The 21,346-nt window shown below is 39.3% G+C and overlaps 1 protein-coding gene across 1 annotated transcript; it reads right to left on the reverse strand.

Moving 5' to 3' along the window:
- Positions 1–2,280: 2,280 nt before the first annotated feature.
- On the reverse strand, positions 2,281–20,926 carry EIF2S2 (eukaryotic translation initiation factor 2 subunit beta). Its single transcript, XM_065921847.1, has 9 exons — positions 20,768–20,926; positions 15,797–15,974; positions 14,039–14,142; positions 11,091–11,226; positions 10,280–10,380; positions 9,546–9,694; positions 7,041–7,097; positions 3,413–3,498; positions 2,281–2,761 (listed from the first exon to the last, which is right to left on the reverse strand). Exons 1-9 carry the CDS (start codon positions 20,780–20,782, stop codon positions 2,586–2,588), a joined length of 1,002 nt encoding a protein of 333 aa, XP_065777919.1. The 5' UTR covers positions 20,783–20,926; the 3' UTR covers positions 2,281–2,585.
- Positions 20,927–21,346: the final 420 nt, after the last annotated feature.

Consider the following 21,346-nt stretch of genomic DNA (forward strand, 5'->3'; position numbering starts at 1 on the left):
TGTAATTCAGCCTGAGGGGAGTATAGAGATAGTATACAGTGCAAGGCACTGGGTTAAGCACTTTAAATACATGATATAATCAATGATAGAAGGCTGCCAGTCCAGACTGTTCAAGACCTGTACTCATAGCATTATCAAAACCCACCATTTAGGGTACTGACAATAAACTATGGCACACCATGAATAGATTCTTAGGCAGTTTTTAAAAATACTGTACTAACTTGGAAAATGTTCTTGATATAAAAAGATTCTATGGTGATAGGATTATGGGAATTAAAACTTTGAAATTATAAATTCATCTTAATTAGATAAACACTACCACATGCTATAAAGCCTGACATGTAAAAACACACTGTAAAGTTAAAAAAAACTTGACTTACTACCCATAAGCTAAGTCATGCTTGCTCTAGGTATGGGGATACATCAATGAACATGTAAACTCTGCTCTCAGCACTTGTGGTGACCTGAGGGTAAAACAGTTGTTTACATGAAGTGGGCAGGGACCTGTGAAGAGCCAGGAGATCTTAGGAAAAGTTTAAACTTTTCTGTAGATGGGGCTGGGGGCAGGTATGAAGTCAAGAGATATAACTGCATATTTATATGCTTGTGAAAGTGCACATCCACATACAAAAGACTTTCACTAGGGCTTTACTTAGTCATGGAACATGTTTATCTGGTCTCAAAAAACTCCTCCCACAACCCCCAGCACAATTAGGAACACCCTTTAACAGTTTCTGAAGATACTTTGAAAATGGTGGTGTGATTCCCTTATAACTAGAACATTGCTCTTGATCAGAAACCCTCAATAGCCTTTGCTTTGTCCCTCCATAGAAGATTCCTTCCAGCTGAGCTATGGTTGGTCTGAGATAGTACAGTAGACAGAAGAGATGCTGATGCTACTGGGAATGTTAACCTAGGGTAACTCATCATTTTGAATGGGTCTGCTACAGTCAATCCAATTTTGACCAAATAGTACCTCAACAGGACTATCTTGAAGAAGTCTTGATCAGTCCGGAGAATCTGTTTTGGAGAATGGACTTAAGAACTGGGGTTGAAACTGCCAATCTGTCACCAAACTGTAAAATCCCATGTCTCCCGACTAAAGAAATGAACAAAACACACATACATAGGCACAAAAGCGCTAATTACACGAGAGGCACTGATCCTTGGTTTATTCACGCAGTAACAGCTGACATTGGGAGTTGTGTGGATATAGATACAAAAGAAGGAAGATGAAATAAACAGCAGTTGAGTTCATCAGGACAGTGTTGGCAGCTCAGCCAGTGTGTAGTCCCTCAGGACCTACTGGGTTGAGAAAGTGCTCTGCCCCCTCTACCACTTCTTGACCAAGGCACCTTAACAACACTTGGCCTATACTTTGGGTCACAGTGATCAAACACAACATGGTCAAGACATTCAAGGCTGAGTGACTGCTCCTGGAATAGTCTGGCAACAAGAAAGAGGAAGGAGCAGCATTATGCCCTTACCCTCACCAAGTGCGTGCAAGACAGATCACAGCAGGCATTTAAGAGGATCTTTTCTCTTGTGCTCAGTGAAGAAATACCTTTTCAGCCAAAACCACAGAAGGCAGAACCAGGAGGAAGCCCCAGAAGTGGAACACAATCAGAATCACCTCTTGGTTTCTCATGATCACATTCAAAATCTACTTTAATACAGAAAAAGAAAAAAAACATTTGTGGTGGGGCCATTTTTCAAATCCAGAACTCAAGTCGAGGAAAAAGAAAAGTGTCCTCCTCTAGCATCATGGTTTGGACTCTCAAGAGTTTCTACTGCATAAGCCACACCACCTTCTCTCCAACAGATGCCCAACTAGGGTTGTTAAAAGGTGTGCCAGCAAGTTGTAAGACATACTCAAAGGCTGTATCTCTCTCTAAGCTTCCCTTAGTGGCCAACAGGGAGGAAAATTCTAAGGAAGGTACTTAGCACCTTGTATTCCCCTCATGATAACCGATGGAGGACTCAGCTGTGAGGTAGTGGCAACAATCCCCACATAATGAAAAAGAATTCAAGTCTATATAATTGTTCTCTGGACACCAAAAACAGGCTGTCCTCCCACATCTCATGTTCCAACCATCCTCATGTGAAGCTGTGTCTACTTCAGGCATCCCAAAAAAACTGAGAAGGAAAATGACTACCCAGCTTAAGGTTCTCAGGACAAGCATAAAGAGACCTCACCAGAGCTGCCCAGGCACAAACTGTTGTGCTGAATTCATTAAGCATAATTTTTTAATAGAAAAGAAAACTGAAGGACAAACCAAATTGAAAGAATCACTGTTATAATAACTTTAATTTATCTTGCATTTTACAGAAGTCTATGAACGATTTTTAAAAAAGCACCGCCTTACCCCATCATGTTTCTCTGACAGTTGTTAAAGTAGGCAATGAGTATGTCAACAGCTTCAGCAACGGCATCTTGCAAGAATTTCAGACCAACCAGCCACACGCCAAAGAACCTGGCAGCTTTTCTATCTTGTTTTTAATACAGTGGTATATCCACTCTGATGGTAAACCTGTCCAGCCAAATCTCCAAAACACACTTTGCAAAATCAGTGGTGATTAGCAATTTAGTTAGCTTTGGCACGGAGCTGTGCTCGCTTGCCCGTGACAGCCTGGAAGCCAGTTTTGATGCTGGCAACAGAGCATCGAGAATGACAAGTTTCGCACTGTAAGAAATAGAGTCGGGTGTCCTTTTGCAGGATTGTGTCTGGTGATCGGCACGTGTGACAGGTGACGTATTCCTCTGAGGAGAAACAACACACAGAATTACCTGATAGCCACAGGTTTCTTTACCTGAGCCAAAGGTTTTCTTTCCTCTAAAATGCTTCTACTGAACTCTGCAATCCTACACTGGAACCCAAACTGAAAGCTTATCTTAGCTGCAGCCAGCTATTCTAGAGGTAAGAAAACACAAGCTATCTGATGTGATACTTCACAAACTTAACCATGGGTTGAAAAAAGGCTCCAAATGTCCAAAGAAGCAGTGACACCTGCCAGATGCCTACTCCTGGCTTTGTCTATAGGAGACGCACTCAAAAGAGAACTTAATAGTTTTCTTAGGTGGGAACAGATCTGCCAATTTTAAGTGATTAGGAAGGTAAGAAAACTAGGTCAGATCAGGTCTGAATGCAGATAGATTTTGACTTGGCCTTCAGCCTAGAACCAACCAGCAGCCTTGATCAGCTGGGTCTTCTTAGGAAATCCAAATCCCACCCCCTGACCCCCAACTGGCTACCAAGAGCCACCTCCCACCCCAGTTCCCCACCACTATCATTTTCCCTCATCTTCTAAGGCCAGCCTGTCTAGCTTCATTAAAAACCAATGGCTGTCACCCCAGAGTATTTCAGCCCAATGGGAACATTTCAGAGTGATGTGTTAAAAATTATACACTTACTGATATATCTTCTCAAAACATTTTCTATCTGTTTCTGTTGGAATCTTCCTTTAATTACAAGTTGATTATTACCATCTATAGAACCACTATGAAAGAAAACAAATATCTCTATTATTTTTTCCTATAAGGAATCAAATACCAATCAAACATTTTAAATCTTAAATGTTTATATTTATTTTTATAGTATATAAATATTAAATATTCAAATATTTTAAATACTAAAATATATTCAACGACACAGGTTAAGTTATAGGGGCAATACTAGCTGGTTTCTCAAAAGTTAAGTAGTTGGTGTTAAGTTGACTTAGTGGTAAGTTAAGTTGACTTAGTCTTATTTCCTAACATTAAATTCAGTTTTTAATTACATCTTCAGCAACAAATGATTTGTAATTGATATTAAGTGTAAAACCAGACTGGTTCAAAATCGGGAAAGAGAGTATTGTCAAGGCTAGATATTGTCACTCTGCTTATTTAACTTACATGCAGAGTACATCATGTGAAATGCCGGGCTGGATAAATCACAAGCTGGAATCAAGATTGCCAGGAGAAATATCAATAGCCTGATAGGCAGATGACACCACCCTTACGGCAGAAAGTGAAGAGGAACTAAACAGCCTCTTGATGAGGGTGAAAAAGGAGAGCGAAAAAGCTGGCTTGGAACTCAACATGAAAAAAACTAAGATGAATGGCCTCTGGCCCCATCACTTCATGCAAACAGATAGGGAAAAAGTGGAAACTGACAGATTTTAATCTTTCTGGGCTCCAAAATTACTGCAGAGTGACTGCAGCCATGAAATTAAAAGACGCTTGCTCCCTGGAAGGAAAGCTATGACCAACCCTAGATAGTGTATGAAAAAGCAGAGACATCAGTTTGCTGACAAAGGTCTAGTTAAAAGCTATGGTTTTTCTAGTAGTCTTGTTATGGATGTGACCGTTATACTGTAAAAAAGGCTGAGTGCTGAAAAAATTGATGCTTTCAAATTGTGGTGCTGGAGAAGACTCCTGAGAGTCCCTTGGACTGCAAGGAGATCAAACCAGTCAATCAGAAAGGAAATCAACCGCAAATATTCATTGGAAGGACTAATGCTAAAGCTCCAATACTTTGGCTACCTGATGTGCAGAGCTGACGCAATGGAAAAGACCCTGATGCTGGGAAAGAGTGAGGGCAGGAGGAGAAGAGAGTGACGGAGGATAAGACTGGTTGAATAATATCACTGACTCAATGAAGACTGATTTCTGGGAGATAGTGATGGAGAGGGAAGCCCGGCATGCTGCAGCCCATGAGGTCACAAAGAGCTGGACTCAGCCACTGAAGGAAAAAAAAACACTTGATTCCTTCACTGTATGATGACCCATTCACACAACAAAGGACAATCACATTTTTATTAACTGTATACCACATGCAAGGCAGTGAGGTGCACTATAAATATAAAAACTATGAAAAGAGCTACAGATATCTTTAAAAATTCTAAGACCAAGTCTTTTGATTCAGTGGCATATAGTTAATGAAAGTGTTCTAAAATTGTGATGGTTAACTATGTGAACAAATTAGAACTACTGGATTATACATTTTAAAATGTGTGAATTGTATCTATAAAGCAGTTTCAACCCCTCCCCCAAAAGTACAGTTGAAATCACAGGCCTCATATGGTCAAAGATGCTTAAAGAGAAATTTTTTTAAAAGCCCTGTGATTTTTTAAAAGTAGTTGCTGACAAGTAATACTTTTGAGAAAGCAAGGCTCTGGGCTAGACATCATTTTTTTTAAAAGTTGATGTAAAAATAAATAAACATATGGAAATGCACAGGACTGAGTATAGCCAAAATAATGGTGAAAAAGGAGAAAGCTGGAGGACTCATGTTTTCTGAGATCGAAATATATTGCAAAGCCACAGTACTCATGTACATCAATGAAAAAAATTGAGAGTCCAAAAATAAACTCTTATTTTATTGCCAATTGATTTCTGAAGTAGTGTCAAGATAATTCATTGGAGCAGAGAATAGTTTTTTCAACAAATGGTACAAGATCAACTAGGTTATCTATTCATATGCAAAAGAAACAACTTTGACACTTTTAACATACCAAAAAATAACTGCAAAATAAATTGTCGACCTAAACATCAGAGCTAAAATTGTAGTCATCTTAGAAGAAAACACAGACATAAATCTTCATGACCATGTGTTAGTCAATAGTTTCTTAAATATGACACTGAAAAGCACAAGTGACCAAATAAATACACTGATAAATTGGGTTTCATCAAAATTAAGAAACTTTGGAATTTCAGCTGTACAAAAATGTGAAAAGAAAAAAAGAAATTATAAATCAGAAAGTAAACAAAAATCCAGCCAAGCAGCATTAAATCTATTCCTTATCTTACTATTAAACTGACTTTCGCAAGAACCTCTCCTATGATTCTCCTCTAACTCTAAGTTTATTATCATCCTCCATGAACAGTAACCCTTAATTTCCAGGCAACACTGATTCCAATGCTTGACACAGAAAATCTTTTCCATTCACTGTCAAAAGAAATTCAATTTTCTTGATAGCCCTGTAATATTTAGCTCATAGACTATAAATTCACTGGTTACAACTTGTTATAATTTACCTCACCTCCACAAAAACTGTAATTATTCTGAAAAGTAGGAAAAACACTGCTACCTTTTGCTCCATCAGTTTATGTAATTAATTTATGTTTGTAACAAATATACATTTAAAATACAGTTCTCCCACAACACAGCCCACATATCTACCATTGGTCAAGCAAATTACTCCTTAACCTCACAGCAAATACAGCCAGTTCCAACAAAATGAGTTTCTAGATAGGAAGAGACGAGAACACCTTAATTACCTCTGTACTACCAACAAGGCACAAGATTAAGGCTTTTAAAAGAGTTAAAAGCTCCGAAGAAACATAGACCTGAGTTTACATCTTGACTGCAATTAACTAACTGTGTGACTTAGTGACTCAGATGGTAAAGAATCTTGCCTGCAATACAGAAGACGCAGGTTTGATCCCTGGGTCAGGGAGATTCCCTGGAGAAGGAAATGGCAATCCACTCCAGTATTCTTGCCTGGAGAATTCCATGGACAGAGGAGCCTGGCAGGCCACAGTTCGTGGGTTGCGAAGAGTTGGACACAACTGAATGGCTAACACTTTTTCTTTTTTTTCTTTCTCTATATGACCACCTATACAACCTCACTTCACCAAACCTGTTTCCAAATGTGTTAAGATGGAGTAACACTACTTTCTAACAGTCCACAGAACTGTTGTAAAGATTGAGATGGTATCCAAAAGAGTCTGGCACACAATGGACGCTCAACATGTTAGTCATATTCATTATGTCCTTAATTCTACATTACTTATTTTTAAAGGGACATTCAGCTCACTTTGGTATACCTAACAGACCTGTTCACACATGAGCCACTGTGAACCATTTCCCTATTCCCAAGAAACCAACCTCTCCCATAGAAATGAACAAGTTTCCCTCCTTCATTGCCCTAAAAGTTCTTCTGACAATCAGGTGGATGTTTTTTTTCCTAAGTGTATTACATATCTTTTCAAGTTAAAAGAAGTTCTTATAAAATGTCCATTAACACTGTAAGTAACAAATGTGAATACAGTTTCTTACCTTGTACCCAATTCAGCCAATAAAAATGCAAGGAGATGTTTAGGCTGACGATGTAATCTAAAAAGAAAATGGAATAATATAAACTTTATCTTTCATGGAAATGTAACCAAACTTCTAAATACCTCACTCTCTTTACTGTTTTGTAATCACTCAGCTGTTAGGTGAATTTTAGCACAGTTCATGATACCATTGTTTACATTTTAAAGCCCATAAAACAATATTACATTTTATTTACAAGTATATACACACTGGTAAATGTCTATAGACGTGGACAGCAAAGGTAAATACCAACTTTTAAGGATAAGATCTTTTTCTAGGAAGGAAAGTAAAAGAGATCAGAAAGATATATATATAAAAAAGAGAAAGATATATAAAGATGGCCTTAAATTGTAACTGTAAAGCCCCCCTTTTAAAGAAGTAAAAAGATCTGAAGTTAAAGTATCAAGACGTCAAAACACACCAAATCAAGGCAATGAATACTTGGGTGTTTGTTATGTGAATTCCTATATATTTCCTGTTTGGAATTCATTTTTAAAAAGGGAAGTATTTCATGGCAGCACAACAACAGAAATTTAAAACAGCTAAAATATTCACCAACTGGGAAGTAGTTAAATTACGGTACATCCATTCTATCCTGCTTTAAAAATACAGGTCTCTAAATAAGAACAAAAAAGCATAAAATGAAAAAAGCAAATACAAGTAATGCCACTCAGTACACTTTTTAATTCTATTCACTTGGCATGGTGTGAGTTTGTTCCAATAACTAGGTACTACTATTACAATTTTAAAAAGCTTTTTTTCCCCAAAAAATGTAATGAGTAAGGGTTGGTGAAATATAATAAAACTGGTAGGTACTTATATTGCTAGTGGGAGTATAAACTGGTATATACTTGCTGGAAAGCAACTTGCCAATGTTTGCTATAAACAATGTCCATTCCTTTTGACTAGGCAATTCCCTCTTGGGAATTTTCGCCCTAAGGCTCTATTCTGAGTTCTGCCAAGATACACGTATCAGGATTGTTCTATGAAGCTCTGCCTGATAATGAAAAATTGGGAGCAACCATGTTCAACCAAGGAACTGTCAGAATATGTTGTACAACTCTTAAAAACATTTGTAAAGATTTAATGATATGGGTAAAAATTTCACTATATATTGAGGAAAATATGTTAAAAACCAGTATAATACCAATTTATTAAAAAATATTTAGATGCTTAATAGTAGCTAAAGAGGGGGCTTCCCTGGTGATCCAGGGGCTAAGACTCTGCACTCACAATGCAGGGGGCCCACATCCTATCCCTGGTCAGGGAACTAGATTTCACATGCCACACCTAAGAGTTCACACACTGCAACTAAAGATCCCAAGTGCTGCAACTAAGAGCCGGTGCAGCCAAATAAATACTAAAAAAAAAACAAAAAAAAAAAACCACGTAGCTAAACATAAAAATACTAAACTATGATTACCTATCTCTTAATGATGAACTTAAAACAGATGATTTCTCATTTTCTTTAGCAGGTCTGTATTTTCACATTTTCTATCAATTTCTATAGATAGAAATACTATTATCGCCACCAGCAAAAAAAAAAGTCTAAAACTTTTTAAGTCATGCCTACAAGCAATGAAAAAAAGTGGTTACTCTGGTCAGGGAATTTTTAGTGATTACATTTCTTTATTTTGACTTCCCTGGTGGCTCAGGTGGTAAAGCATCTGCCTACAATGTGGGAGACCTGGGTTCAATCCCTGGGTCGAGAAGATCACCTGGAGAAGGAAATGGCAACCCACTCCAGTACTCTTGCCTGGAAAATCCCAAGGACGGAGGAACCTGGTGGGCTACAGTCCATGGGATTGCAAAGAGTAAGACACGACTGAACGACTTCACTTTCTTTTCTTTCCCTTTTACTGACAACAAGCCTATATTATTTATGAAATTAAAGAACAGGAGATAACGTCAGCTGCCCTAAGGAACCTGCCAAAAAAGGTGTAGCTGAGGAAGTCTGAGAAGAGCCAGGCCCATGTGACAGTGACATGGGGGTAAGACAGGCATGGAATATGATGGTAATTAATGAAGTAGAAATCTCATCAACTGTGTCTTGGCAATAACCAAGGAAGCAGAACATTAAATGTAGCTGCCTTCCCAAAGCTCACTGCTTGTTACTTGCTTGGCAGGCCCACTCCAGCCTGATGAGCTTTTCCATCTGCCTGGGCTTCCCAGGCTTCTTTCTAAGGATTATACTCAGTCTCCTGACTCTTCACTCCGTCTGGTTAGAATCCTCTCATAAGTCAGCATGAGTTGCATTCCCTTACTTTTAGATGCCTAATAAATCAAGCCTTAAGACGTATGAATCAAAAGAACTGACGGACTTGAACTGTGACCTCCCTCAACCCAACCCTGACACCTGTGCATTGTCTCTTTCTACTGGCAATAACGTTCACATTAAGGATATTTAACATACACTCCACTGAGAACCTGGCATTTGGGATGGAGACTCTGCATTAACCAACTTACAGTTTACAGATATCTGTAAAGTTGACAAAAGAAGTTTTCTTGGTTCCTACTCGGACGACCTGTGGTGGTTTCATGACAAATTTCCTTTTCTCTCCAGCTACCATATCTGGATTCTTTTCCCTCATGATGTTGAACACTCGATTCAGTAGCTATAGAGATAAAGTGGTATTCATGTACAGTCTTATTAATAGGAGTATACAGTCCCCACTTGAGTAACTTGTGCATTTCTTTTAAGAACAAACTTTACTTATCAAATGTACACACTCATTACATGTTCTGGGAGTTCCTTGAAAATAATTCTCAACCCTGAACAGCAACTGGTCCATTATGAAAGCGGAACAGTTCCATATTCAAAGTTAAAGGAGTGAACAAGCTCCTACTAACTCTACTGTTACCGTGGGAAAATATGTGGTACCTGGAAAAGTAAAATTCAGACTACCCAGAACAAACAAACTCCAGACTAGCTTGGCCCCATATTAACACCTCCTTCTCTATTGTCCCCCTCCAGGGGGGCTCCAATGACCTTAGAAGTTCATGGATTCTGATGATACTATAATGACTACCTGCCCCATACGTGGGCATCAGAAAGTGCTATGCATTGGCTGTGTGACCTCTCTGGGTCTGTTTCATTATCAACCTGTACTTCAATGGCCCTTTCAATTCAGGGGACATTTATCCTGCTTTTGAGTTCTAATGAACAGTTTAGCCCCCTTTCACAACAGAATCTGTCTTACCTCTTCATATGTGTAGTCTCTTTCTGAGCCTGCCCAAGCAGGGCCTGTCTGGTTACTGAATGAGATACCATCATCTTTTTTGCTGTCTTCATCTTCTAAAGCTACAGATAACAAAGACTATAAGAATGAGGGGTAGGGCCTGATACAAGAACAAAAAGGGGAAGGGAGAAGCAGATCTAGAGAACTGAAAGCTTTAGGACATTTGTCTTCCCTCCCACAACTGCATTCATAACAGTCTTAATCATAAAGGCATCAAGGCTCTTAAATAACCCCATATTCCTTAGGGAGATGTTACAACTTTCATAAATCATCCTTAATAGAGACCTCTCTAATTAGGAATTTGTGGTAATACAGACACACGGAACTGTTTCTTGATTTAACAAACAAAATAATGCACTAGGATAATTAGAGAACAAAATGTCTGTTTTGAAGCACTTAAGAAACAAACACATCCATAAAAACCCATCTGCTGACTATAGTAAAGTAGTTATAGTACTTTGAAGCTAATAAACAGCACTTTTAACAAAATAGTGTAAAAAAAAAAAAAAAAAAAAATTTAAATCCAGTTACAATAATTGTCCTGATAATCTAAATCAGTATGTTATAATGTAATCACAACCGTCAAGTTCTTCCCCCATGAAATCTTTTAAACTTTGATTATCAAGTTAGATTCTGTTTCCTTTTAGCTTCCATTACTAGGTAGCGGAAATAAAGGGCCAAGAAAAAATAAATAAGGAACCCATTCATGAAAGAGATTAGGCCAAAGGTTTCTGTGAGCCTAGAAATGAGTTGTTAAGCCCACCAATATTACCTTCATCTTTCTCTAGTATTTCATCCTCATCAGGGAACTTGACAACCTTCTTTTTCTTCTTTTTATTGCCAAGCATAATGTCAAGATCTTCCTCTGGTTCAGCTGCTTCCTGAACATCACTTTCAATCTTAAGGTCCTAAGAAAGTGAGATAAGAGTCAACATTTTGCTACTAGAATTATTATTTTTATTTTTAAATGATATGGGCCGACATAGCTTTGGAGGAAAAAAGTATTACACATTCAAAACTGAAGTTATAGATTAGAAATCTCTCTCACAGGTGAACCAAACTGGTTCAGAGTGTCATTTAAACTGGGAAATTTTTAAGACACTTAACAAGGATTGTTATATCTCACTGACAGTCTTCAGTAGGCATGGGGTTTAGGAATACTTTAAATAAGTTTCTGAGTATTCTGATGTAGTTAGTGGGAGCACTTTTTCCTCCTGACACCAAATGTGTGATGTTTTTCCACACCATGTTTCCAACTCTGACACTAACTAGATAACATACAAATCAATGTAATTCTGACACTATCCAGTTAGTGACAAACTCCATGGATTTAAAGGCTCAGTTCCATAAGACTGTTTTCATTTCAGAGGCCAATTTCAAGTACAGAGTCCCCAGGTTTCCCACACATATGTCCTACTTAAAAGTTCAGGGGTTCCCAGACACCCCTAGTTCAATCATTTGCTAGAAGGGCTCAAAGAACTCAGGAAAACACTTACCTTATTATACTTGATATACATATACACAATATTATATAAAGGATACACCTGGAAACAGCCAAATGGAGAACATGCATAGAGCAAGAACAGGGAAGCAGAAGTGTAGTGCTTCCATGCTCTCTCCAGGTATACTACTCTCAACATCCCAATGTGGTCACCAGCACTGAAGTTCTCCAAAACCGCCCCCCAAGGGTTTTTTTTACTGAGCCCACCCATGAGATTTTTATGGAGGCTTCACTCTGTAGGCATCATTGATGAAATCATTGGCTCTTGGTGATCAAACTTAGATCCAGAGTCTTAGGAACTGTATGCAAGGACCAGTGGAAAAAACCAGGTATTTTTTTTTCTTATACCACTGCCATCATGGCACTAGGCTGTAAGGAGGTCTTTGGGCAACACTTCAACAGATGATATCATGAAAGAGGGAAAAGGCAGAACCCATGGAGAATTAGGGTCACATGATGAATGAACAGAGAGAAGGTAAAGCTTGATCCCAAGATTAGCTGCTATAGTCATGGATGTAAACCAGGCACAACCTTGAAATGAGACACAGAAACCCTAGAAGAGCAGAAAGGGCCAGTTTTAGTTCCAGTCTTCTAATCTCACCTACTTACATCAGTGTATCCAAACTGAAGTGTGCTGTCAGCATTACTTATCAATATCTACTTTTGTGCTACTCTGTAAACCTTGCTATAGCAATTTTAGAAATCTAATGAGCAAAAAAGCTCAAATAGCCAGGAATAAATAAAGTGCAGCCTTAAGGTGCCAAATCTAGCTGTGTTGTCTCAGTGCCACATCTGACCATCAAACACCAATCAGCCCATGTGTATCAAGCTGGATACATCAGACAAGAAACCAGATGTTAACCTAGTCTCTAAGACGACAATCAGTAAATGAGAAACTCAGACAGGCTAAATATAAGTTAGCACACACCAGTCAGCTTCTAGTTCTATATTAATAATTTTATCCCCCCCCAATAATAATAATAATAATAATAATTTTATCCCAGTAAGCTCTATTTCTAACCTCAAGGCTAAGACCCAGTGAAAGGTAGAGAATAGCACAAAGTATTTTTCAAAAGCCCTGTGGTGGTCTGAAAATGCAAATCTTAAAAACACTTCAGCCTCAAGTTAATGTCCATGTCTTGCCTGATAAGGATACTTGAAACTTCTTGTTATGATTTAAGAGCAGAGAAAAAAGTATCCAAGCACTAAAAGCTTATAAGTGACTCTTCAGGACAAAAGTTACTACAGAAATTTGTTAACCAAGACTTTCTGTGGCACATCTCTAATGTGTCACCTGGTTACCTGGGATATTTATACTTCATTTATTCAGTATAATCTGAACATTTCTCTTTATCAATTTCCCTACAGTAGTAGGAAAAGAAGAGAATCTCCAAACAAGGAGAGAATAGGATAAATCCAGGTAAAATCATCTTGTTCTAAAGAACTCCAAATTATCCCTGAATCTCTGAAAATGGAAAGTATCTTACTCGTTTTAGTACCCTAACAATTAGCACACAATGCCTGACTCACGGTCTTCACTAATACATATCTGCTGAATTAACAAATCATTAAAGAACAGACTTTCAGCTCCTTCCTCCACCCATCCTCCTATTCACCTACTTATCCACCCATCTTTCTACTCCTTATTCAAAGTAACTCTGAGATATTTATATTAGAAATCGATCCAGTTTATTATTACTGGGCCTCAAGTCCCCTCAAGATCAGAGAATTCCATAAAACCAGCCTGATTGCTCTGGTTCTCCTATAGGAGAACAGGCCATAAAATCATCAGCCACCAACCACCAGAGGCCGGGGTTCATTCTTTGCTGCTCAGAGGTATATACATAAATCTGTGTATCTTCAACATGCTACCAAAATTTTAACAGAAGAAATCATAGAGATATTTGCTCTATAGGATTTCTCACAGAAATCTCTCTCCTCAGCCAATCTCAGTATGATTAATGACAAGTGGCATTTTGTAATCATCTTAATGGCACTCAATACAATGTGTAAAAGCTAAATTTACATTCCTTTGAACCATAATTCTTTTAAAATATCTAGTCAGATACAATGCCAAGAAAATGACCTTAACAGTAGTGACTAAATCCTTAATTAAAAAAAGCAAAACTAGTAAGAGATGAGACAAAGAGGGAGAAACATCAGCCATTAGCAACCTTTCAAGAGGTCAAATTTTACCTTCAATAAGAAAGCAATACTACCTTTATACCTTCTTCAGCTTCATCAATATCAAATATCTTTTTTGATTTTTTCTTCTTTTTCTTCTGATTAAAGAAATTCAAATCATCTAGATCATCAGAAGCATCTAAAAGATAATTAAGATTATCAATTATTAACAAATAGCAAAACGCAAAACATTAAATTAAACCAATGTTTCAGTTATTAATCAAGTCACCAGAATTAGATTGATATTAATTAGAACAGTCATTCCTCCACAATTACAAAGGTTATGGTTCTAAGAACACAATGGCAGGTCAACTCAAAGCTTTGTAGGAAACTACCTGGCTAGAGGACCATATGCTGTGCTCAGTCACTTAGTTTTGTCCAACTCTGTGACCCCACGGACTGCAGCCCACCAGGCTCCTCTGCCCATGGACTTTTCCAGGCAAGAATACTACAGTAGGGTGCCATTTCCTACTCCAGGGGATCTTCCAGATCCAGGGATCAAATAGGGGACCATGTAGGGGGTATTTATATAGTAGCTGACCATATGATGCCTCATTGTTCCCAAAACAAAGTCAGGGATCTAACATAATTTTCCAAGGCTCTCCAGCATTATCTACTTCTGCCTAGTCTCTCATATTCCACCTTAATTCCTAGTTCCAGCTCAACGGAACTACCTCCACTTCTTAGTGCAGTATGTGTGGTCTCTCACCTTGAAGCCTTCCTATGGGCCCTTCTCCCATAGCCCTTACCTTCATCTCACAGGATCTTTGTTAGGAGTTACCTCCACCAAGAAGTCTTCTCTAAGCCTGTCTTTCCAATTCCCTAACCCGGTTAGGTATCCTGTAGGTGCTTTGATAATAGTACATTCTGTCACTCCAACAGAGGTGTTTACTTGCTGCTTGTCTATCTCCCCATGAAATACCAAGGGATTATGCCTTTCTCACCCAAATTACTGTGTCTAGTCCAACAAGTTATTCAATCAATCAACCAACAAAAGGCCTTATAAAGTATTTCATGTTCATGAAAATGAGACTACAATATGAACAAGATGAAATTTTATCCACCATTAATGAGTAAAAATAGGTTTGGTTCAGTAAGTTTTCCATTTGTTCTGCCCTACTGTACACAAGGAATATTTTAACATGCTTCTATTACAAAGTTTTTCAAGGAGCTATTTATGAATTCATAATTAATTCTTATTAAAAGAATGATTTACTTTCCAACTTTGTTTTAAACGTTTACAAAATGCTTAGCACATGGCAGATGCTCAATGAATGTCAATTTTCTCTACCCCTAGTACAGTGTCTTCTATTCAACAGACACAAACATGTTTACTAAATCATTTAAATGGTGTTTATGTTAGAGCGCAAGCGTGAGTAACTAAATGCTGGCTGTAATTTTAATTTCTTCTATATATTTTCCAACTTGTTAAGACATAAAACTATCTATCTTGGTCCTATTTCTTTCTGCCTACACTCAAATACAACCACTGTTAAAATTGGAAAAGAGACAGGGGAAAAAAAAAAAACTGGAAGAGACTTCTGGACAGGCTAGACTGGAAAACCAGCCCTGGAGTGACAAAGTTTTATCATCTTTGTCCTGTGGATTTGGTGGAATCTTCCCTGAAACAAGTCTACAAGAAATCTGGCAAGGTCCCATGTGCCCAGACTGTTCATGGCCTCATCTTCACTATAACAGCCTCTCAGGTCATTGTGTGCACAAAATTCAAAACACTGATGGAAGAGAACGAGGTCTTCCAGAACAATATTGGCTCTCTCACATTTACCACTTACCTTTTTTCCTACTGTCTTCTTCATCAGCTTCTACATCTTTGTCCTCAGTTGGCTCTGGCTCCACTTCTTTTGTTTCTGAGGGCTGGGTTTCTTCTGTCTGGGCATCCCCTTCCTCATCTAACATAAAAGGCTTCTTCTTCTTCTTTTTCTTCTTGCTCATAGTAGGATCAAAAATCATCTATTTAAAATATAAGAAATCAGGACCATGTGATTATTTTTAATGATGCTCACATAACAAACGTGCTGCAGTCTTAAAAGATATACTCTTAAAAAAGCCACATGTACTGTTTTTTAATTTATAAATTATCACAACATTAATAGAATTTAGAAAAGGAAGTTTAGCGTTATAATAACCCAAGCTTCGTCCCTTGCTTTATGAATGAGAAAACCAAAGCCCAGACAAGTCATACATGTTTTATTTAAGTTTGGTAACCTGGGTTGCTACACCAGGAGACTTGACCTGATTTTAAAAAAACTTAAAAATGTTTTTTTATCCTGAAATTCAGACAAACCTTTAAAGAAATCCATCATCAACCCTTCATATAACAAATCTCTATCTGAGGAAAAGAAACTTCTATACAATCTTTTACTCTGCTTTTTCCTTCTAGAACATTAAAAGATAAAATGTTTAAAAGCACAAGTCCAGAACCTAACTGACTGAATTCAAATCCTAATTCTGGTTTTTACTTTTGTTAGCCCAGATAAGTTCTTGCCCTCTTCACGCCTCAATTGTAAAATGGAGATCAGTAGCAGAACCAAAACCAAACCTAAAAAGGTGAATAGGACTAAAAAGGTAAATAGGCTTCCCTGGGGGCTCAGACGGTAAAGAATCCACCTGCAATGTGGGAGACCTGAGTTAAATCCCTGGGATGGGAAGATCCCCTGGAGGAGGACATGGCAACACACTTCAGTATTTTTGCCTGGAGAATCCCTTGGACAGAGGCCACTTCAGGCTGCAGTCCGTGGGGTGGCAAAGAGTCCGACATGACTGAGAGACTAAGCACAGCAAAAAGAGGTAAATATACATAAAACACTTGGCACAGTACCTGGTACAAAAATACTCAATAAACGTTAGCAATTATTATACAATTTATACGCAATGCTTTAGAGGTGACAAAAGCATGGTATGTCTTGATTCCTATCACCAAAATTCATCAACTCAGGGTGATCTAATCTTTAAGACATATCATGAAACTCAAAAAAATTCCCAAATTGATTGTAATTAACTTAAATTCCTTTATGTCCCAAGTACATTAAGGAAACTGAGCTACAATGAAACCAAACTATGGTCTGTAATAAGGGAGAGTGGTAGAGTATCATCCTCACTCAATAAAGAAGGATCTGCAAGAGTTCTGGAAATTGATACAGCCTCATTTCAAAGTTTTCCCCTCCTACCTTAAGAATGCTCTAACCGGATAAATGATTAATTCTGGAAAGCAGTCTGAGGAACATAGTTTGGCAAACTTAAGAGTAGTAAACAGAAGAGTCAGGAGGAAGGAGCTCCCCACTGCTGACCTACTGGGTCTTGGTTTACCCTAAATACAGTCTTGTAATCATTCCAGGGAAGAAGCTATAATCCATCCTCATTCCTGAAATATGGAGATTTGGCAAAAGGATAGATAACACTCCAAGCACTATAAATCTGGTTGTCTGGCAGGGCTTACATGCCATTTATTGCATTTTTTTTTTCAGTATCAAGTTTGCCTAGAATATTAATTATCTTTGAACTATATTATTCAGCAAGACAGACCAAAGATGAGAGGGACATCCTCACAACTGCCCTGTTATCCTTTGAAAAACATTCATATAGGTCCACAGGGAAACATTATGATTGTAGCCTGGAAAAGAGTTATAAATATGCAAGAATTATACACTGACGTATCTCTCCCAATTACTGTCTCTGGATGCTGAAGACATATACTCATCCCTTCATTTTATTCACACCACTCAGCAAAAACTAGAGTTTAAAAATATGGAAACCAGGAATTCCCAAACAGTACCCAAAGTAGACCTCCCTCAAACCACAAGGTCAGTCTTGACTTAAATGTGTTTTTTTTAAAAAGACTTTTACATCTGATTTAACAAATTATCACAATCCAGATGTTTTATGAGACTAGCTGGGATCTGAGAAGCAATAGTTGCTCACAGTGTGCTTACGGAAAATCAGACTCTTTTGAGCTATCTTTTTAAGTCTACAACAAAGTCTTCAAATGTTTTCTCTTTTTAACTTCCCACACTGGGTTGGGTTGAAGAAGGTGAGGAAAAGGGATAACAGCAAAAATTACCCTGACAACAGACTAAAGTGCTTCAGCAAATTGGAAGCCTACTCACATCTATCATACCTTACTCAAGATAACTTTAAGGCCTAGAAGGCACCACACCAAGAAGGCAGGAATGAGCTGCAAAAGAACCCAGAGAGGCAAGTTGAGCAGAACAAATGCTGTGTGGTCATCTCTTGGTGATAGGATTCTGGGAGATTTTTATTTGTATTGTGTTCTGTGTTTGTATACTTCAAACAATACACATTCCATTTTTCATTCAGTTTCTTTTGTAAAACACCTTACCATGTTGGGTGAAAACCCATTATTCAGATACTGTGTGAATGGGGCCCAGTAATAAGCAATAATCTTAGCTACTGACAGCACTTTGATGCCTGTAGATTAGGGAACTTTTCCTCACATAGCAGCACTCATATTTCTAGAATACTGCTTTTTCAGATGTCAGTTCAAAGGAGATTATGCTATGTGAGTTGTGGGCTTACTTGCCAGGTTTGAAAGGAAGTGTGTAGTTTATGGCAACTATACATTAAAAAATTAAAAAAACAGGAAATGTGAAAAAAGAAATAAATTACTTTTTATTAGTAGATTCTTTAATCCTCTATCCTGGCTACCAGGCAGGACTACTACTGCTGTAGGATGTTCCTAACAGTTTATCATTTACACCTACCGATTTTTCACTTGATCCTTACAAGCCTGTAAAGTAGCCAGAAGTTAAGGATTGGCCTAAGAAAACTTCTCTATCCAACAGGATTAGAGGAACCAGAACCTGCATATACCTTCAGAGTGGAAGGCAAAGGTGGGATTCTACTTCCACTAACTTGCTCTGTGATGTTGGGCAACTTAACTTCCCTGGGCAGTAATTTCCAGTTTACAAAATGGACTGGCAGATCTGAAAATGCAAAGCTTTTTAATACTTTATTGGTTTTCAAAGTCCTCTGCTGGAATGCTGGTTCTGCCATCTCTGCTTGACAAAATCCTTTTCACCCTTCAGTAATATTCCACTTCTTTCACCATCTAATCCCACCGCTTAAAACTGAACCCTCCAGCTCTCCAAATTGCTGTTAATGCTCTATTTCTATCTCCTGTACCAACTAGAAGTAGATCTCTCACAATACTTGTGAGCACTTTACCATATAAAACACAGAATAGCACCCCAGAGAACTCTGTGCTATATAGGTGCTTACTTGATAAAGGTAATGAAAAGCTTAGAAAATGAGTAGAGACAAAACAAGCATGACACAACTCCACTCTCAGAACTTTAAAAAAGACAGGTGGACAGCAACGTCTAACCATGACCTCCAAAGCAGGATCACATACTTCCCTTAGATTCAGTTTCTTTCCTGAGAATCTCCGAGGCACCAAACGGAGATTTGGAATTCTAAATACTACTGACTCGGTCACTTACTATTTGATCACGGGCATCACACAACTCTCTAGAAGCCTCAGTATTCTCATTTCTGAAATGGGCATAACAATACTACACATCTTAAAGGGGCGTCATGAGAATCAAATGAGAGCTTGGAATCGCCTCCAGAATAAAACCCAAATCCCTTAATTTGTCTTCAAATTCCTCCATGAACTAGCCATTACCTATATTTTAAGGAATTATATTACCTATATTTTAATAATTTTATATTTTTATAATTACCTATAGGTAATTATATTACCTATATTTTAAGGAATTAACTCTAACCAACTTGGATAATATTCTACTTCCTTGCTCTGAATCCTTTCCACTACTTGAAGAAATTCAAAGCATTTTCAGCACGCACCTCAAATGACAAAGCTCAAAAAGCTTCGAATTTTTCTCTGCTCTCCAAGGCCCTACTGGCCAACCACTCGAATGTTTACAGAAATTAAAAACTTAAGGGGGTTTTCCATTGGTAGTTCTCAAAGTGTTAATCAATACCTATGGCTGGTACTTAAAAGTCAAATGTCATTTTAGGCCGTTTGAATTTAAATAAACTGAGATAAACCTGACCGAAAAGGTTCTTGAGGAAATTTGCTGAGGTACAAGCAAGACAGTAGAAAAAGACCCAGGCAGCTTTGCAGCCCGGATTTCCCGCTGACGTCGCTGAGAGCTATGCTGAGGCAGGCTCAGGGGCAACGGCCCTAAAACTTTCCCAGGTTAATCACTTTTTCAGGCTGAAGGATGTTTTCCTCTTGACTTCTCCCCCTCTCTCACGTCTTTAAAAAAAAAAAAAAAAATGCTCTAGATAAGAACAAAAGTGGATGCTGGGCAGGACAAGCCAGCCTGCAAAGTTTGAAACGCGGTCGCTCTACTAGAGCCGAGAGACGCTCCTCTCAGTACCACCAGCGCCCAGCGAGGGAGAGTTGGAGCTGCAGAATCAAATCGAAAGGAATGCAGGAGTCGCCAGTCCCAGTCTCGTTCAGTTGGGGCACGAACCGGGTATTCAAGCCCTCTTCTGGAGGGCAATTCTACGTACTCTCCATTCCGGAAACGCCGGCCACGGGAGGACGCCGGCCTCAGCGCCCCCGTCCTGAGGAGAACCGGGAACCGCCAAGCCAGGGCTCCGGAGCCCTCGCCGGCTCTACCGCTCCGGGTCGCCTAGGCCCGGCTGCCCCACATGGCGGCGACCGGCCGCTAGGCCGCAGGCCCAATCTCCCATACTGGGGTGGGTCTGGCTCACTGCCTTGGTCCCTAGCCATAGTGCCAGTCTCAGGCCCTCACCTCGTCCCCGGACATGGCTGCGGCTCGAGTGGGCTCGGCACGGACGGAAAGTCTGACGGGTCAGCCCCAGGCCCCGGCTTCAGCGCTGCTCCTGCCGACACTTCTCCCACCACCGCACTAGGCTCTTGCATCAGCGAAAGGGAACGATACCCCGCCCTCGCCTCCCAAGCGTTATAAACGCGCCTGCGCAGAGACCGCCAATGCGCAGGCGCGCGGAGAAGCCGACCTAGCGCGCTCCGACTGGCGCGAGTTACCAGGCGACGCCGAGCGCCGGCAAGCTGGTACTTGTAGTCCGCCCGGAAGAGGCAGGCGCTAGCGCGGCGGCTGCCCAGCGACCCCTGCGCGTGCGCGACGCTGAGGAAGGCGGCCCGGAAGGTTCGATTTTGCCGGTGGCTGTTCTTACCTCAGCTTTTGGAGGAGCAGGGAACCCAGGCTGTTCAGCGTCTCTTGTGGAGTGAATTCGGGGCGGTTTCTCCTGAGTTAGGGAGGTGGATGAGGCACTCAGTAGTATGCACTCTTTGGGGCTTTAATTTCTCTGCTACCACCTCCACCGTGTCCCCGTGGGGTATGCTAGTGTTT

This window comes from Muntiacus reevesi, chromosome 2, assembly GCF_963930625.1.
Source record: "Muntiacus reevesi chromosome 2, mMunRee1.1, whole genome shotgun sequence".
NCBI lineage: Eukaryota > Metazoa > Chordata > Mammalia > Artiodactyla > Cervidae > Muntiacus > Muntiacus reevesi.

Excerpts from the sequence above, each read along its gene's own strand:
- EIF2S2 (XM_065921847.1), bottom strand. Across the intron at positions 14,143-15,796 it reads AGAAGACAGTAGGAAAAAAG|ATGCTTCTGATGATCTAGAT; the intron begins GTAAGTGGTAAA and ends ATTATCTTTTAG. Across the intron at positions 3,499-7,040 it reads TTGGCTGAATTGGGTACAAG|TGGTTCTATAGATGGTAATA; the intron begins GTAAGAAACTGT and ends TTTCTTTCATAG.